The following is a 16518-nucleotide window of genomic DNA, read 5'->3' as shown; positions in this document are numbered from 1 at the left end:
GTAAAAGCACGCGTCTCTTCAATAGGAAGAATCGGATTCATTCACATCCCGACAAGTGTAGTATTTTTAGGATAATAGACCGAAAATGAGCGGTATTCAATACTAAAGTGGACCTAAAATGTGAGTATTGAACCGTACACAGTTGAAATATTCGTGGGCTACTGAAGTCTTGAATCAGGCCAATATTTGTGTTTTCAGTTCATCCAAGTAGGAATGACGTTATTAACGGTATGGATGTCATGTAAACATCACTTTTTACCCCAGAAAGTTTTCAACGGTAGGAATTTTCCTACCCACCTTTTACACTGGTGCGGTCCACTTGAGCCTTGGATCCTTCTCAGTTTTGGTCTCAAATAATAAAATGAGCTCAGAAAACGGATTTACGGGAACATCATCCGCGTACCCGACAAGTGTGGTAAAAGCACGCGTCTCTTCAATAGGAAGAATCGGATTCATTCACATCCCGACAAGTGTAGTAAAAGCACGCCTCTCTTCTCCTGGAATAGGAAGAATCGCAGCGCCGCAGCGCAAGATATCCGTTTCCACGATGTCTTCAACCGATGAAATTGCCGTCGATTTCCCACCTTACGTTCGTGTGTACAAAGACGGGCGCGTAGAGCGCTTACGAGGCACCGACATCGTGCCTCCATCCATCGATCCAAAGACCGGCGTCTCCTCCAAAGACGTCTCTATTCTACCTGAATCCGGCGTGTCGGCCCGTCTCTTCCTCCCTAAACTCACCGAACCGACTCATAAGCTTCCAATTCTCGTTCACTACCACGGCGGCGGCTTTCTCATCGAGACCCCCTTCTCGCCCTTACTCCACAATTACCTCAATGCATTGGTCGCCGAGGCTAACGTCCTCGTCGTGTCGGTCCACTACAGAAGAGCTCCCGAAAACCCTCTCCCTACCGCTTATGATGACTCGTGGACCGCTCTACAATGGACCGCCTCCCATGCCAACTGCGGTTCTGAGGCCTGGCTCAAAGACCATGGGGACTTCACCCGACTCTTTGTTTCTGGCGAAAGTGCAGGCGGTAACATTGCACACCACATAGCGATGCGTGCTGGAAGTCATGAATTGGATCATGGAGTGAAGATCTACGGTGCGATTCTCGTCCATCCGTTCTTTTGGGGAACGGAGGCGATCGGCAACGAGATGAAGGATCCAGCTACTCAGGCTAAGATGGAGCGGTTATGGATGTTTGTATGTCCGTCTACGACTGGCCTTGATGATCCACTTATTAATCCGACGGCTGTTGGAGCACCAAGCCTTAAAGGGTTAGGGTGCAAACGAGTGTTTGTGTGTGTCACAGGTATAGATGCGTTGAGGGATCGAGGGTGGCTTTACCATCATGCGTTGACTTCGAGCGGATGGGAAGGAAATGTGGAAATGTTCGAGACGGAAGGGGAGGACCACGTTTTCCATGTTCTTAAGCCTAGTTCTGAGAAAGCTGTTGTGCTGATGAGGCGTTTGGCTGCTTTTCTCAATCACTGATGGTGCTGTTTTCTTCTTGTTTTTCATTGACTTTGGACATGTTGGCTCGTCTTATGTGTAGCGTATTTGGGAAAGATAATACATCGTACGTTTGGATGTCGTGTGGAATAGAATTGCAACTTGTGCTTAGCAATCCCATTGGGGTGTTGGTTCTAAATTGCAATTGGGTTAATTTCAACAAGGAGTTGAAGAAGAGTTTGGATCTTGCCACAAACAAAAGTTTCTTGTTTTCTTGCATTTTGATTGGTTCAGATCAATTGAATTGTGATTTATTTTATTTTATTTTATTTATTGCAAGCAGAGATCTGGATTCCTTGAAGAAACGTGGCTATCACTGCGTGTACTTCAAATATTCAATAATTTCTGTTGTTTACTCTCTTTTGGTTAGATTGAAAGTGGTGTGCTCCCACGTTTTGGTATTATTATTATTATTATTATTTAAAAGAAAAAGAATAAGAAAAAAGAAAAATTCAGATTGAATTTTCACGGAAGCGGATTGGCTGGTGTAACTCACACCGGATATACTGCTGCTGTATTGACGTCAGCAAGTTCCGTGGGTCTGATCATGAGGTATGTGTTATATCCAAACCGTCCATCCATTTGGTGTGCTCTTATTAAGGCTTGAGACGAAAAATAAGACAGATCTCAAGTGGACCACACTGTAAAAAGCAGTGGGGTATTGAACGTCTAGCATTGAAACCCTTTTTCAGGTCAGAGAAGTTTTGGATCAATATGAAATTTGTTTTTTCTACCTTATGAACAAATTGGATGGAAAATAAACGATATGGTGGGCCCTACGAATTGTTTAACAGTGAAAATCATCATCTTCGCTTCTATTTGTGGTGTGGTCCAGATGATCTTTGGGCATGATTCATTTTTTGGATAATGCTCTAAAATGATGTTTAAAATAAGATGAACAATGTAGATATAATAAATACATCCCTGTGGGGCCCATGTAACTTTGATCTGCTTTAAACCGTTTGTACACCTCGGAGATCGAGGAGAATCAGTGGGACGCGGATTACATGATGACAGGTTGAGTAGCCAGACTTGATACTGAAGTCATGTCATCAAGTTCTGTGGAGGTCACCATGATTTATGTATTGTATCTACATTGTCCATTCATCTGGAGAGATCATTTTAATTCATGAGACAGAACGAGTTAGATCCAAATCTGGAGTGGACCCTACCATAGAAAACAACGGGGAGAGGGATGCCCACCGTTGAAATCTTCCTAATGTTCACTATAATGTTTATTTGAGATCCAACTTGTTTATAAGTTAAGACAGACATAATAGAAGAGAAAAAGTAAATTTCATCTTAATCGAAAACTTTTATGGCCCTTACAAATTTTGAATGGTGAGCATTCCTCTCCCCACTGTTTTTTACGGTGGGGTCTGCTTTTGATTTGGATCGGACTCATTCTTTGTCTCATGCTTTAAAATGATCTCTCTAAATGGATGGACATTGTAGATACAACACATACCATGGTGGGTCTCCGAACTTGGTGAAATCACTTCAGTAGCGAGTTGGCTACTCAATTGACAAGTCTGTGCCGGTGTCTCTTCACACAACACGTACCCACACAAGCTAGATAGCTGGTGTGTGGTACACTAGCCAATCCGCTTTCAATTTTCACATTTCAATTCACTTGTGTAGTCAACCACACCTTTGTTGTACATTATTCTTAGTTCCCTTAGGAAGATTTCATGTTTAAAAACTTAAGAAATTCATTTTTCTTCAAATCTATGCTTTTAATCAGTTCTTTGGGTTTGCATAAAGTAACTGGGAGTTGCAAATCTAGAGAGTTTCTAATCCCCTCTTTGAGGGGTTTGCAATCCACGGTAAGAACTTGGATTACACCTAAAATTATGTCAATAGTTGTAGGTTTGGCATGTGTGTCATTGTACACTATCATTCTATTGGGCACATGGCCCACTAATGATGATCAGCACCATCCAAAAGTTGTTCATGTAAATCGGTACTATCCAAACATTGTCCAGCACCGTTCAAACATTGTCCCTCGTAATCAACGATTAAAAATCATTGGTTAGTCACTTAGACATGATCTTGTGCTTGCGGTCCATCCAAGACTTGAAATTTCATCATTTTCAAGCAAAGCATATATTTCAGTGGGCTTATCACAACCATAGTGTCAAAAATTATATATCTAACTAGAGATATTAAAATTGATTTAGTAATTAAATTGAAACCCTTGTAAATATACCATGCATAGGTATTTTTGAATTAAAGTTGATTTACATTCCAGGTGCCAAACACACTATGAGGATTGCAGCTGTAGTGGACCCCACCATAGAAAATAGTGGGGAGAGTGATTTCCACCGTTGAAACTATCTTAGGGCCCACCATAATGTTTACTTGAAATCCAATCCGTACAAAAGTTTAAAAAAGACATGAAATAAGGGAAAACACAAATATCAGCTTGATCTAAAACTTTTGTGGCCTTTAGTAGTTTTTAATGGGTGGGCGCCACCATCCCCACTGGTTTTTTGTGCTAGGGTGCACTGGAGCTTTGGATTTAACTCATTGTTTAGATACTGCCCTAAAATGATATTTCCAAATGGATGGAAGGTGTGGATACAAAACAAACATCATGGTAGAGCCCACAGATCTTGGTGACACTACTCAACCTGGCAGTTGCTAATCTACGCCCGTAGCCTGCATCGCAAACGTGATACGATATCACTGTGCAACAATGGCTCTATAGCCCATCATGACTACTATGTAACATCCATACCGTGCATCTATTGGGACTGACCAACAGCTCCATCGTATTAGATGGAAAGCTTGAGTGGGCAACATCACTGGAAAAGCGGGCACAGATGACTTTACTCGTGGAAATGGAATTGCCAAACGTAGCTGGAGCTTATCACATCTCTTGCACCGAAATGGTCCATATTTCACGTCAGCTTGGTAAGATGATGGAATAGGATTCCAGAGAAATGAACAACGGCTATTGATTAGAGATGTTCATCAGCCAGGTCCATGTGCTTGACTAAAATTAATGATTTTGCACTAATCGAGTGGACAGCCCATTTATGTGGATGTAGAGAGACAGTAGGTTGTCCTTTTTAAGCAGAATGGCCCACACACCAGCTATATAGCTGGTGTAATTACGTGTCATTTGAGGACGAGCGCTGACGCTCCTCGTGCTTGAGTTGTACCAAGGGTTCAAAGGAGATCAAAGTTACATGACGCCGTAGTGATGTATTTATTACATCCACACTGTTAATTCATTTTCTGGAGATCATTTTAAAGAACTATCTAAAAAATGAATCATATCCAAAGATCAACCGGACCACACCACAAAAAGCAACGGGATAATGATTTTCACCATTAAAAAATTTATAGGGCCTATTATTTTCCACCTAATCTGTTTATAAGGTCACAAAGAGTTGGATGAAGATCAGGAAAAATAAATTTCATATTGATCCAAAACTTTCTGTGACCCCTTAAAGGGTTTCAATGGTAGACATTTAATCCCCACTACTTTTTGCATATTGGCCCACTTGATAACTAGATCTGTCTTATTTTTGTCTCAAACCTAAAGACGAGCTCACTGAATGGATGACTGGTTTGGATATAATGGATGGCTAGTTTGGATATAACATATATAGACCCATATATAGAACTTGCCGACGTGAATACACTAGATATGGATGGTGTGTGCTACACTAGCCAATCCGTTTCTTCTTTGACCGTCTATATTTCATGAAGAAGCAGACTGGCTGGTGTACCACACACCAGCTAGCTCCTAGAGCTTCAAGTTGTACACACTATTAAAAGAAGATCAAAGTTACATAGGTCCCACAATGATGTATTTATTATATCCACACTGTTCGTCCATTTTTTGAGATCATTTTAAAGTACTAATTAAAAAATCAAAAATATCCAAAGATCAACTGGTCCACCCCACAAATAGCAGCGGAGATGATGATTTTCTCCGTTAAAAATCTCATAGGGCCCACCATAATGTTTATTTTCCATCCAATCTGTTCATAAGGTCACAAAGACTCGATAAAGAGGAACAAAAGAAATTTTATTGATCCAAAACTTTTGTGAATCCCTAAACTGGATGAAGAGGATCAAAAGAAACTTTATTGATCCAAAACTTTTGTGATTCCCTAAACTGGATGAAGAGGAACAAAAGAAATTGAATCCCAAAAGGATTTCAATGACAGAAATTCAATCTCCCACTGCTTTTTTCAATGTGGTCCACTTGATCGTTAGATTTGTCTTATTTTTCATCTCAAAACTTAAGACGAGCTCAAAATATGGATAGACGGTTTGGATATAACACATACCTTATGATAGGATCCACAGGACTCACTGATGTCAGTACACCGGCTATATATATATATATATATATATATATATATATAAAACTGGTGTGTGGTAGACCAGCCAATCCACTTCCCCATATTTCATGCTCATACAGCTCAACAGCTGGTTATTGAAACTGGATTGATTTATGAGGTGAAGACAGCTGGCACTGTACTTGTTTAATCAATGTACATGACTTGTGATAGGCATGCAAGGGTACGGCAATGACCCGGGTTTGCGTCATGCCACGCTAGGCCCAGGTCCAACCCAACACTTAAGATGCAAGTCCTAATGAACCTAACTGGAGCCAGTATGGGCTTAGCATGGCAGGTCCAAGCCCGACCCAAGAAAAAAAACAAGGCCAGGCCACCTGATTAAAATTTGAGAAGTAAATTAAAATTTGTGGATACTCATCCCTTAAAAAAAGCTGCAGCCGGGAGGAGGGTAGGGGTCGTCTACACCACCTGATCCGCGTTCGGAGAGTGAACTACCCTTCAGTTTTCATGTGTACGTATCTCCCTACCTGATGAATGGCCCGGATCTCTTCAGACATTTGGCATCCTACGGTAGCTATCATGTGGGCCCAACATTCTATCAAAATCCTTCGTAAAATATTCTCACAAATGACACCAAACAAAAGCACAAGTCTCTGATGCATGCAAGCTTATATGTAACGTAGTCCAAGAAACTAACATCCATTAGCTGCCAAACACACCCATCCTCTTTCTTTCTTCTCATCATCTTCCTCTTATTTCTCATTTCCCCTACATTTCCATACTCTCCATTCTTCCAATGGATTCGACTAATCAAATTGCTCTTGATTTCTCTCCCTTCTTTCGTGTCTACAAAGACGGCCATACCGAGCGCTTAGTAGCCATGGATATCATACCCCCATCCCTCGATCCAAAGACTGGAGTCTCATCCAAAGATGTAGACATTCTACCCGAGTTAGGCGTCTCGGCCCGTCTCTACATTCCCAAACTTCCCAACCCGACTCCAAAGCTTCCGATTCTCGTTTACTACCACGGTGGTGGCTGCATCTTGGGGACACCCTCTTCACCCATATATCACAACTATCTCAATTCAATTGTCGCAGAGGCTAACGTCATTGCCGTGTCGGTGCACTATAGAAGAGCCACAGAACATCTTCTCCCAACGGCTTATGATGACTCATGCCCCACTCCAGTGGACCGCATCGCATGCCGATGGCGGTTCTGAGGCTTGGCTCAGAGACCATGGTGATTTCACCAGAGTCTTTGTTGCTGGCGACAGTGCTGGTGGTAATATCAGTCATAACATTGCGATGCGTGCTGGAAATTGTGAAATGGGGTATGGAGTGGAGATCCACGATGTGATTTTAGTCCACCCGTTCTTTTGGGGAGTGGAGGGAATTGGGAATGAGATGAAGGATCTAGCTACTAAGGCTAAGATGGATAGGTTATGGATGGTTGTGTATCCATCTACAATGGGCCTTGATGATCCATTTATCAATCCGATGGCTGTTGTAGCACCTAGCCTGAAAGGTTTAGGGTGTAAACGAGTGTTTATGTGTGTTGCAGGGAAAGATGTATTTAGGGATCGAGGGTGGGTTTACTATCATACGTTGGGTTCGAGCGGATGGGAAGGAACGGTGGAGATGTTCGAGGCGGAAGGGGAGGATCATGTGTTTCATCTGTTGAATCCTAGTAGCGAAAAAGCTGGTGTGATGATGGAACGTTTGGCCGCTTTTCTCAAATGTTGATGGTGCTTGTGATGTTTTCTTCTTCGTTTCCTTCTCTTGCTTGGTATCGATGTTGGACGTTGTTAGCTTCAAAGAGACACTTATTTTGGGAAAATAATGGATGCGGATTTGCTGTAGTAAGTTGCAGCCGTCCAAAGCCAGGTTGGGTCCACCGTGATGTTTTTATGAAATCCACCTGTCCATATGTTTTTTTCAGCTCACATTAGAACATGTGTCCAAAAATGAGGAGATCCATGTAAACGCATCGGGAAAATTAGAGAAAGAAATAACCTTTCCGTACCCACTTTGATGTCTATATACCATCCAAACTGTTCATGAGGTAATTCCCACCTAGTGAACTGGAAACACAAAATATTAACCTGAAGCTTAAGTTATGGGGTCGGATGGTGGGCATTCAATACCTACTTTTCCCTGTTGTGTGGCCCACTTGAGTTTTGTGTGTCGTTCATTTTTGGGCACATGTATCCTAACGTGATCTGACATAGCCCGATGCAAGAGGTGGATTTCACACATCCAAGCAGATGCAATTCTAAGGTAGATCATGCCATTGGAAACAGTGGTGATTGATCATTAAAGGGCTACAGCTGATATTTGTTTGTTTGGGAATTTTTTTAATTGTAGGGCATTCAATCACCAGTGTTTACTATAGTGTGGTCTACCTTAGATTTGGATCTTCTTCATTTTTAGTTTCATGCTTTTAAATTATCTTACAAAACAGATGGACGGCATGGATATAAATTATATATATCAAGTTAGGCCCTACTGTAGGAGCCGCACCTAATCCACTCCCTATAATTTGAGGGAATATTTCAACATTCAACCATTTTTGTTGTTTCCTCCTTGTCTAGATTGAATGTCCGTATCCAAACGCAGCAGATTCCGAAGTGCATCATAAACATGCAGGTGTGCGCTCGTACCGACGCCAGATGCTGTACGACCCATGTCATACGCGCATCAGATCTGTCCCGTCCACCGTGTTCTCCTTGTCTGATCACGTCCAAACCCAAAATCGGGCTAATCCAAAACTTACGTGGGCCGCAACTTTGAGACCAATGTAAAATCATGCCTAAGATCTTTAATAAATGAATCAGATAGCAAAAAAACTATGGTGGGCCCTACAAACATGTCTAATTGAAGCTTTGATGGATGGCATTATTGAAATCGGAATGAATTTGAAAATCAAATATAAAAAATTTTCTTTTTAATATATTTAATAGAAAATGTCGTCAGAGGCTGCCTTCTCCGTTAAAATTTTTTTCTGAAATAACTTTTAAAAAAATATATTTAAACAACCGGTGATGTGGCAGAAGAATAAGGTGGACCAATCAAAATGCTCGAGTCAGCGACTCGCTGTTTACAGGAAAAAGAGGATCCGCACTCCAAGTCTCGTCTCTGCAGCGCAAGACATCGGAAACCGTTTCCGCAATATCTTCAGCTGATGAAATTGCCGTTGATTTCCCACCTTTCCTTCGTGTGTACAAAGACGGGCGCGTAGAGCGCCTACGAGGCACCGACATCGTGCCTCCATCCATCGATCCAAAGACCGGCGTCTCCTCCAAAGACGTCTCTATTCTAACCGAATCTGGCGTGTCAGCCCGTCTCTTCCTCCCCAAACTCACCGACCCGACTCAGAAGCTTCCAATTCTCATTCACTACCACGGCGGCGGCTTTCTCATCGAGACCCCCTTCTCGCCCTTACTCCACAACTACCTCAATGCATTGGTCGCCGAGGCTAACGTCATCGTCGTGTCGGTCCATTACAGAAGAGCTCCAGAAAACCCTCTTCCTACCGCTTATAATGACTCGTGGGCCGCTTTACAATGGACCGCCTCACATGCCAACGGCGGTCCTGAGTCCTGGCTCAAAGACCATGGGGACTTCACCCGACTCTTTGTTTCTGGCGAAAGTGCTGGCGGTAACATCGCCCATCACATAGCGATGCGTGCTGGAAGTCATGAATTGGATCATGGAGTGAAGATCTACGGTGCGATTCTCGTCCATCCGTTCTTTTGGGGAACGGAGGCGATCGGCAACAAGATGAAGTATCCAGCTACTCAGGCTATGATGGAGAGGCTCTGGATGTTTGTGTGTCCATCTACGACTGGCCTTGATGACCCACTTATTAATCCGACGGCTGTGGGAGCACCAAGCCTTAAAGGGTTAGGATGCGAACGAGTGTTTGTGTGTGTCGCAGGTATGGATGCGTTGAGGGATTGAGGATGGCTTTACCATCATACGTTGACTTCGAGCGGATGGGAAGGAACGGTGGAAATATTCGAGACGGAAGGGGAGGACCACGTTTTCCATGTTTTCAAGCCTAGCTCTGAGAAAGCTGTTGTGCCGATGAAGCGTTTGGCTGCTTTTCTGAATCACTGATGGTGCTGCCTTCTTCTTCTTTTTCTTCTTTTTCATTGACTTTGGACATGTTAGCTCTTCTTATGTGTGGCGTATTTGGGAAAAATAATAAATGGTACGTTTGGATGTCATATGGAATAGAATTGCAACTTATGCCTAACAATCACATTGGGGTGTTGGTTCTAAGTTGCAATTGGGTTAGTTTCAATACGGAGTTGAAGAAGAATTTGGATCCTCTGCTTGCGTGAACAAAAACTGCTTATTTTCCTGCATTGTTCTTGGTCCACGTCAATGCAATAAATACTGTATGCATCACTGTCACAAATTGAAATTTTTGTTTGTGGCAAGCAAGATCTGAATTCCTCGAAGAAACGTTGCTATCACTACGTGTACTTCAAATATTCATTAATGTATGTTGTTTACTCTTTTTGGGTTAGATTGAAGTTAGATTGAAAGTGGTGTGCTCCCACGTTTTGGTTTTAATTTTTATTTTTTTTAAAGAAGAAAAAGAAAAAATCAGATTGAATTTTCACAATTCAATTTACTTGTGTAGCCAACCAGACCTTTGTTACACGTTACTCTTATTTCCCTCATGAAGAATTCATGTTCAAGAAACTTAAGAAATTCATTTTTCCTCGAATCGTTTGTTTTTAATCCATTCTTTGGATAATTTCAACCTACGTTTTTGCATTTGTTTAAATGTTAAGAAAATTTTCAATTTTAATTATTTTTTCTATTATAAATACTTGAAATCACTAGAACTAGGATTAAAATTCATTATTTTATATGCTTTACATGTTCAATCATAAGCAAGTTTTGGACAAATTTTGCCCCTGCAATTAGCCACATTATCAAGTAGTTTTTAGGTGCGGCTGAGCTATCAAAGGTCAATTATCCGCATTAACAAATAAATTTTGACCTATCAAAGGTTATTTTATCTTTAATGGGAATAGCTCACTCTCACCTCCCTTCCTCATTGTTTGTAGCCCACATGGCAAGCTTGATACGAGAGTACCCCATCATGACTACTATGTAACATCCACACCATACATTGTTGGGGTTGAGCGATGGACGCGGATTTCCTATGAAAGCCTTTCGGGGCAAGTTCTGGAGCAAGGATGCTGAGTGAGCCCATCAAGATGTTTGTGAGAAATCCACCTCGTACATCTATTTTGAGAGCTATTTTAGGAAATGTAACCTAAAATGAGGTGGATCCAAAACTAAAGTTAATCACATGAGAAGGAAAAATTGGGGAAAAAAATTGCTAGTTGAAACCTTCTTAGGCTTGGAAAATTGGGGAAAGAAATTCCTAGTTGAAACCTTCCTGGGTTTGCCTTGATGTTTATATGACATCCAAACTGTTTATAAGGTCATTACCACTGGGATGAAGTGAAAATACCAAAATAATTGCCTAAATTTTTTTTTTTTGTCCCCAAGAATGTTTCAACGATTCACAGTAAATACCCATTGTTTCCTCTCATGTGACCCACTTAAGTTCTGGATACTCATCATTTTTTGTCGCAGATCTAAAATGATCTCTCAAAGCGGATGAACGGGGTGGATTTCTCACAAACATATCGGTGGGCCCCACCCAGCATCCTTGCGCTTCCCAGGAAATCTACGTCCCCAGCGACAGCACAACATCACTGGAAAAGTGGGCATAGATCACTTTACTCGTGGAAATGGAATTGCCAAACGTGGCTGAAGCTTGTCACATCTCTTCCACTGAAATGGTCCACATGCTCCCTTGAAAAGATATCACGTCAGCTTGGTAAGATGATGGAATGGGATTCCAGTGAAATGAACACCGGTTGCTGGGTTAGAGATGTTTATCAGCCACGTCCATTTGCTTGACCAAAATTAATGATTCTGCAATAATCGGGTGGACAGTAGGTTGTCCTTTTTTCCTTAACCGTCCATGCGCCCCACAATGATGTATTTATTATATCCAAACCGTTCATCCATTTTAAGAGATCATTTTAGAGTATTATCCAAAAAATGAATCATACGATAATGATTTTAACCATTAAAATTTTAATAGGGCCCATCATAACGTTTATTTTCCATCCAATCTGTTCATAAGGTCCCAAAGACCTGGATGAAGAGGAAAAAAAATTTTCATATTGATCCAAAACTTCTGTGAACCCCAAAAGGGTTTCAATAGTAGACGTTCAATCCCCCATTGGTTTTTTACACATACCTCATGATGGGACCCACAAAACTTGCTGACGTCAATACACCAGCTATATAGCTAGCCTGTGGTACACCAGCCAATCCGCTTCTCATGTTTCATGCTTGTAATACTGTTGGCACTGTACATGTTTAATAAGTGTCAATAGAGGTGGGCATCGAGCCGATTCAAACCAGATTGGGTCCAATTCAACTCGGTCCGAAATTTTCAATGAACTGATTGGATCCAGGACCGAGTCTTGGTCATCTGACTTGATCTGATCCGTTGCACTACTGGCTTGACCCGAATCGAGTCCGACTCGGTTAGGGAAACCGAGTCGGATTGGGTTGGGTACGGTTTGGATCGAGTCTTCAGTTTTTTTTTTTTTTTTTTTAAATTTTTTTAAAAAAAATTTAAAAATGATTTTCACCATTAAAAAATTCGTAGGGCCCACCATAATGTTTATTTTCCATCTAATCTATTAATAAGATCACAACTATATTGATGAAGAGGAAAAACAAATTTCATATTGATCTGAAACTTCTGTGACCTCGAAAAGAGTTTCAATAGTAGACGTTCAACCCCTCACCACTTTTTGCAGTGTGTTCCACTTGATCTTTAGATCTGTCTTATTTTTCGGCTCAAGCCTTAAGACGAGCCTGCCAAATGCATGGACGGTTCGGATATAACACATAGCTCATGATGGGACCCACATAACTTGCTGACGTCAATGCACCAGCTGGCCTGGTGTGTGGTACACCTGCCAATCCGCTTCCTTTATCTTCTTTCTTTTCTTGGAAATTGGATTGCGTACTGAGTTACTCAATACACTCTTATCGTACTGAGTAAACTCAGTTAGCCCACGTTGAATGTATGTGGTCTATACACTTCGTCCATCCGTTAATTTTCCATCTAATTTAAGGGGTTCAACCCAAAATTAAAGCATATCCAAAGATCAAGTGGATCATGCCACAGGAAACACTAGGGATAAGGGGTTGTTTGGCACTATGGATTGGAGGGGATTTGAAATCCCCTGGTTGTTTGGCAGCATAAAGTAACTGGCACTACAAGAAAAATGGTTTTTACCGACGAAATTTATTTCATTGGTAAAAAGGAGTTTTACCGACGAAATTGTAAATTCGTAGGTAAAAGTCACTTTTACCAATGAAAATTTTCGTCGGTAAGGGATGTTTTCAATTTTTTAAAAAGAATTCCAAAAGTTTACATTTACCAACGAAAATTTTCATACGTGGATGAAACTTTTACCTACGAAAATTTTCGTTGCTAAAGGCTGTTTACAATTTTTGAAAAAAATTTACTTCTACCGACGAAAATTTTCGTTGGTAAAAGTTATTTTAAATTTTGAAAAAAATCAAAAATTTACTTTTATCGACGACATTTTCGTCGATAAAGGTTGTTTTAAATTTTTGAAAAGAAATTCCAAAAGTTTACTTTTACCTACGAAAATTTTCTATGAAAAGGTTCGTTGCTAAAGGCTGTTTACAATTTTTGAAAAAAAAAATTCAAAAAGTTTACTTTTACTGACGAAAGTTTTCGTCAGTAAAGGTTTTTTTAAAATTTCTTTTCGTAGGTAAAAAACCGTGTATGAGACTTTTAGCTACGACAACTTTTGTCGGTAAAGGTTGTTTTCAATTTTTTTTAAAAATTCGAAAAGCTTACTTTTATCGACGACACCTTTCGTTGGTAAAGGTTCTGTTAAATTTTTGAAAAACAATTCGAAAAGTATACTTTTACCTACGAAAATATTCGTAGGTAAAAAACGTGGATGAGACTTTTACCTAAGAAAAGTTACGTCAGTAAAGGTGTTTTCAATTTTTGAAAAAAAATTCAAAAAGTTTACTTTTACTGATGAAACTCTTCTTCGGTAAAGATTGTTTTAAATTTTTGAAAAAAAATTCGAAAAGTTTACTTTTACCTACGAACATTTTCGTAGGTAAAAAACGTGTATGAGACTTTTACCGACGACCATTTTTGTCACTAAAAGTGTTAGATTTTTGAGTTAGAAAATGTACGCAGTGAGTTTCGTCGGTAAAAAGTAAAATAACACTTTTATCGACGAAAATTTTTGTTGCTAAAATTGTTACATTTTTAAAGTGGAAAATTTACACGGTGAGTTTTACCTTAGGAAGAGTTGTACCGACGAATAATTTCGTAGGTAAAAATATTTCAAAATACTGTTACATACGAAACAATTAGTAGGTAAAGAAATGTGGATGAGACTTTTACCTACGAAATATTTCGTTGGTAAAAGTCTTTTTTTTCCCCACACCAAATTCCTGATATACACCTGTTACAATATATTTCATCATATTCTTCATAATATACACCTGTTATATAATATATTTCATCATATTCACATTCACATCCATCTAAACCCAAACTACGTAAATCTATCTAAACATAAACTACATTCATCCAAACACAAACAATCTTATCCGTACATCACATTCATCCACGCATAAATACATATAAGTTTAACATCATAAATAAAATACAAAAAATTATTCATAGCCTATTTCCTGGTGGGGCTCACAAAATTCAGTATGGTGAATACATCGTTGACTGTGCACACACACCTAAGTCCTTACTCATGCCTTCATGGTAGATTCAAAATAGTTTCAATACAAGGTCACGAGTTCAAGTACCCATTGTGGCCGTAAGTGACTCTGGTGTGTGAGTGTGTGTTAAAAGAAAAAGAAAGAAAGAAAATGTTGATTTATCTTTTGGGTTGAGCCTAATGGTACTTGGTGATTTTTCATCAAGTAGAAATTATTAGTAGTTATTTTTAGAAAGGTGAGATTAGGTCACTTATAATTATATTAACATGATAAGATATTGTACGCATATTTGAGCAGAAATGACAAAATAAATAATCCTATGGAAAAAAAAAAAAACAAACGAAAAGAGAGAGAACATATGAGAGGTGATCCTTATCTCCTTTGATGGATTCAACCTGCATGTGCCCTACCCAACTTCCTATAAGGAGAAGTTATATGGGTCTTGGAATAATGTTAGTTATAAATCCACATTGTCTATTAATATTATCATATTGTGTTAGGACATGACTCTAAAAATGAGATAAATCTAAATCTCGAATAATATATGCTATAAGAGATAGTGGAGATGAAAATAGATGCATTGTGATGCTTGAGTTCGAGTATGCTGGCCAACAAAGTAAGATTTTCTTGTTTGTTGCCATGTGATTGGGCTATATTATTACATCAATCGGGTTCGAGTTTAGGTTTAGGTTTCCAAGTTTAGGTTTAGGTTAAGGAGTTGAGATTAGGATTAGGTGTAGGTTTTGTAAATATGTTTACCTACGAAAAAAAGCGTCAGTAAAAGTTTTTTTTACTGATGTTTACTAATGAAAAAATTCGTCAGTAGAAGTTTTTTATACCGATGAAAAAATTCTTAGTAAAAGTTTTTTTTTTTTTTTCATCGACGAAAAAATTCGTCGATAAAAATCTTACCTTTGCCGACGATTCAAAATTTTCATCGGTAAAAGCCTTTTGCGAGGGAGTATTACCGACGAATTTATCGACAAAAATTTTCGTTGGTAAAACTCTTTACCTACGAAAATTTGGCTTTTAGCGATGAAAATTTCATCGGTAAAAGTGAGATTTCTTATAGTGTGGGGGTTTCAAATCCAAGGGGTTTCCAATCCCCTCTTTGAGTGGGTTTGCAATCCACTGTGAGAGTTTGGATTACACCTAAAATCATTTCAATAGTTGCAGGTGTAACATGTGTGTCACTATACACTATCATTCTATTGGGCACATGACCCACTAATGATGATCAGTACTGTCCAAACATTGTCCATGTAAATCACTGATTAAAAATCATTGGCTAGTCACTCAGACATGATCTTGTGCTTGTGGCCCATCCAAGACTTGGAATTTCATCATTTTCGAGCAAAGCATATGTTTTAGCGGGCTTATCACAATCATTGTATCAAAAATTACATATCTCACTAATTAGAAATATTAAAGTTGATTTAGTAATTAAATTCAAATCCTTGTAAATATACCATGGATAGGTACTTTTGGATTAATGTTGATTCACTCTCCGGGGTGCCAAACACACTGGGAGGATTGCAAATCCAGGGGGTTTCTAATCCCAGGGGTTTCGAATCCAGGGGTTACAAATCCATGCTCCCAAAAAGGCCCTAATGATTTTCGCCGTTAAACCATACTAGGCTCAACAGTGATATTTATTTGTCATCCAACAGTGATAAGATCATACAGACATTAATGAATGGAAAACACAAATATAAGCTTAATCCAAAACTTCTGTGGCCCATAAGAAATTTTAATGGTAGAAGTTAAATTCAACTGTTTCCTGTGGTGTGGTCCATTTGAACATTGGATATGCTTCATTTTTGGGCTTAAG

The 16518-nt window shown here is 39.6% G+C and overlaps 2 protein-coding genes and 1 pseudogene across 2 annotated transcripts; all 3 read left to right on the top strand.

The window, feature by feature from the left end:
- The first annotated feature begins 471 nt into the window (after positions 1-471).
- LOC131226692 (probable carboxylesterase 2) lies at positions 472-1702 on the top strand. Its single transcript, XM_058222329.1, has one exon. The coding sequence runs from the start codon at positions 548-550 to the stop codon at positions 1496-1498; it is 951 nt and encodes a 316-aa protein (XP_058078312.1). The 5' UTR covers positions 472-547; the 3' UTR covers positions 1499-1702.
- A 4932-nt stretch (positions 1703-6634) lies between these two features.
- LOC131223978 (probable carboxylesterase 2) lies at positions 6635-7583 on the top strand (annotated as a pseudogene).
- Positions 7584-7897: 314 nt separating this feature from the next.
- On the top strand, positions 7898-10173 carry LOC131223967 (tuliposide A-converting enzyme 1, chloroplastic-like). The gene is made up of 2 exons (XM_058219565.1): positions 7898-7902; positions 8891-10173. The coding sequence occupies exons 1-2, from the start codon at positions 7898-7900 to the stop codon at positions 9798-9800; spliced, it is 915 nt and encodes a 304-aa protein (XP_058075548.1). The 3' UTR covers positions 9801-10173.
- Positions 10174-16518: the final 6345 nt, after the last annotated feature.

The sequence above is a fragment of the Magnolia sinica genome, chromosome 2 (assembly GCF_029962835.1).
Source record: "Magnolia sinica isolate HGM2019 chromosome 2, MsV1, whole genome shotgun sequence".
In the NCBI taxonomy this organism is placed as follows: domain Eukaryota; kingdom Viridiplantae; phylum Streptophyta; class Magnoliopsida; order Magnoliales; family Magnoliaceae; genus Magnolia; species Magnolia sinica.
This window is presented reverse-complemented; position numbering and strand designations above follow the sequence as displayed.

Bases quoted from the DNA above. Each gene is read 5' to 3' on its own strand.
- LOC131226692 (XM_058222329.1), top strand. From the start codon at position 548: ATGTCTTCAACCGATGAAATTGCCGTCGATTTCCCACCTTACGTTCGT.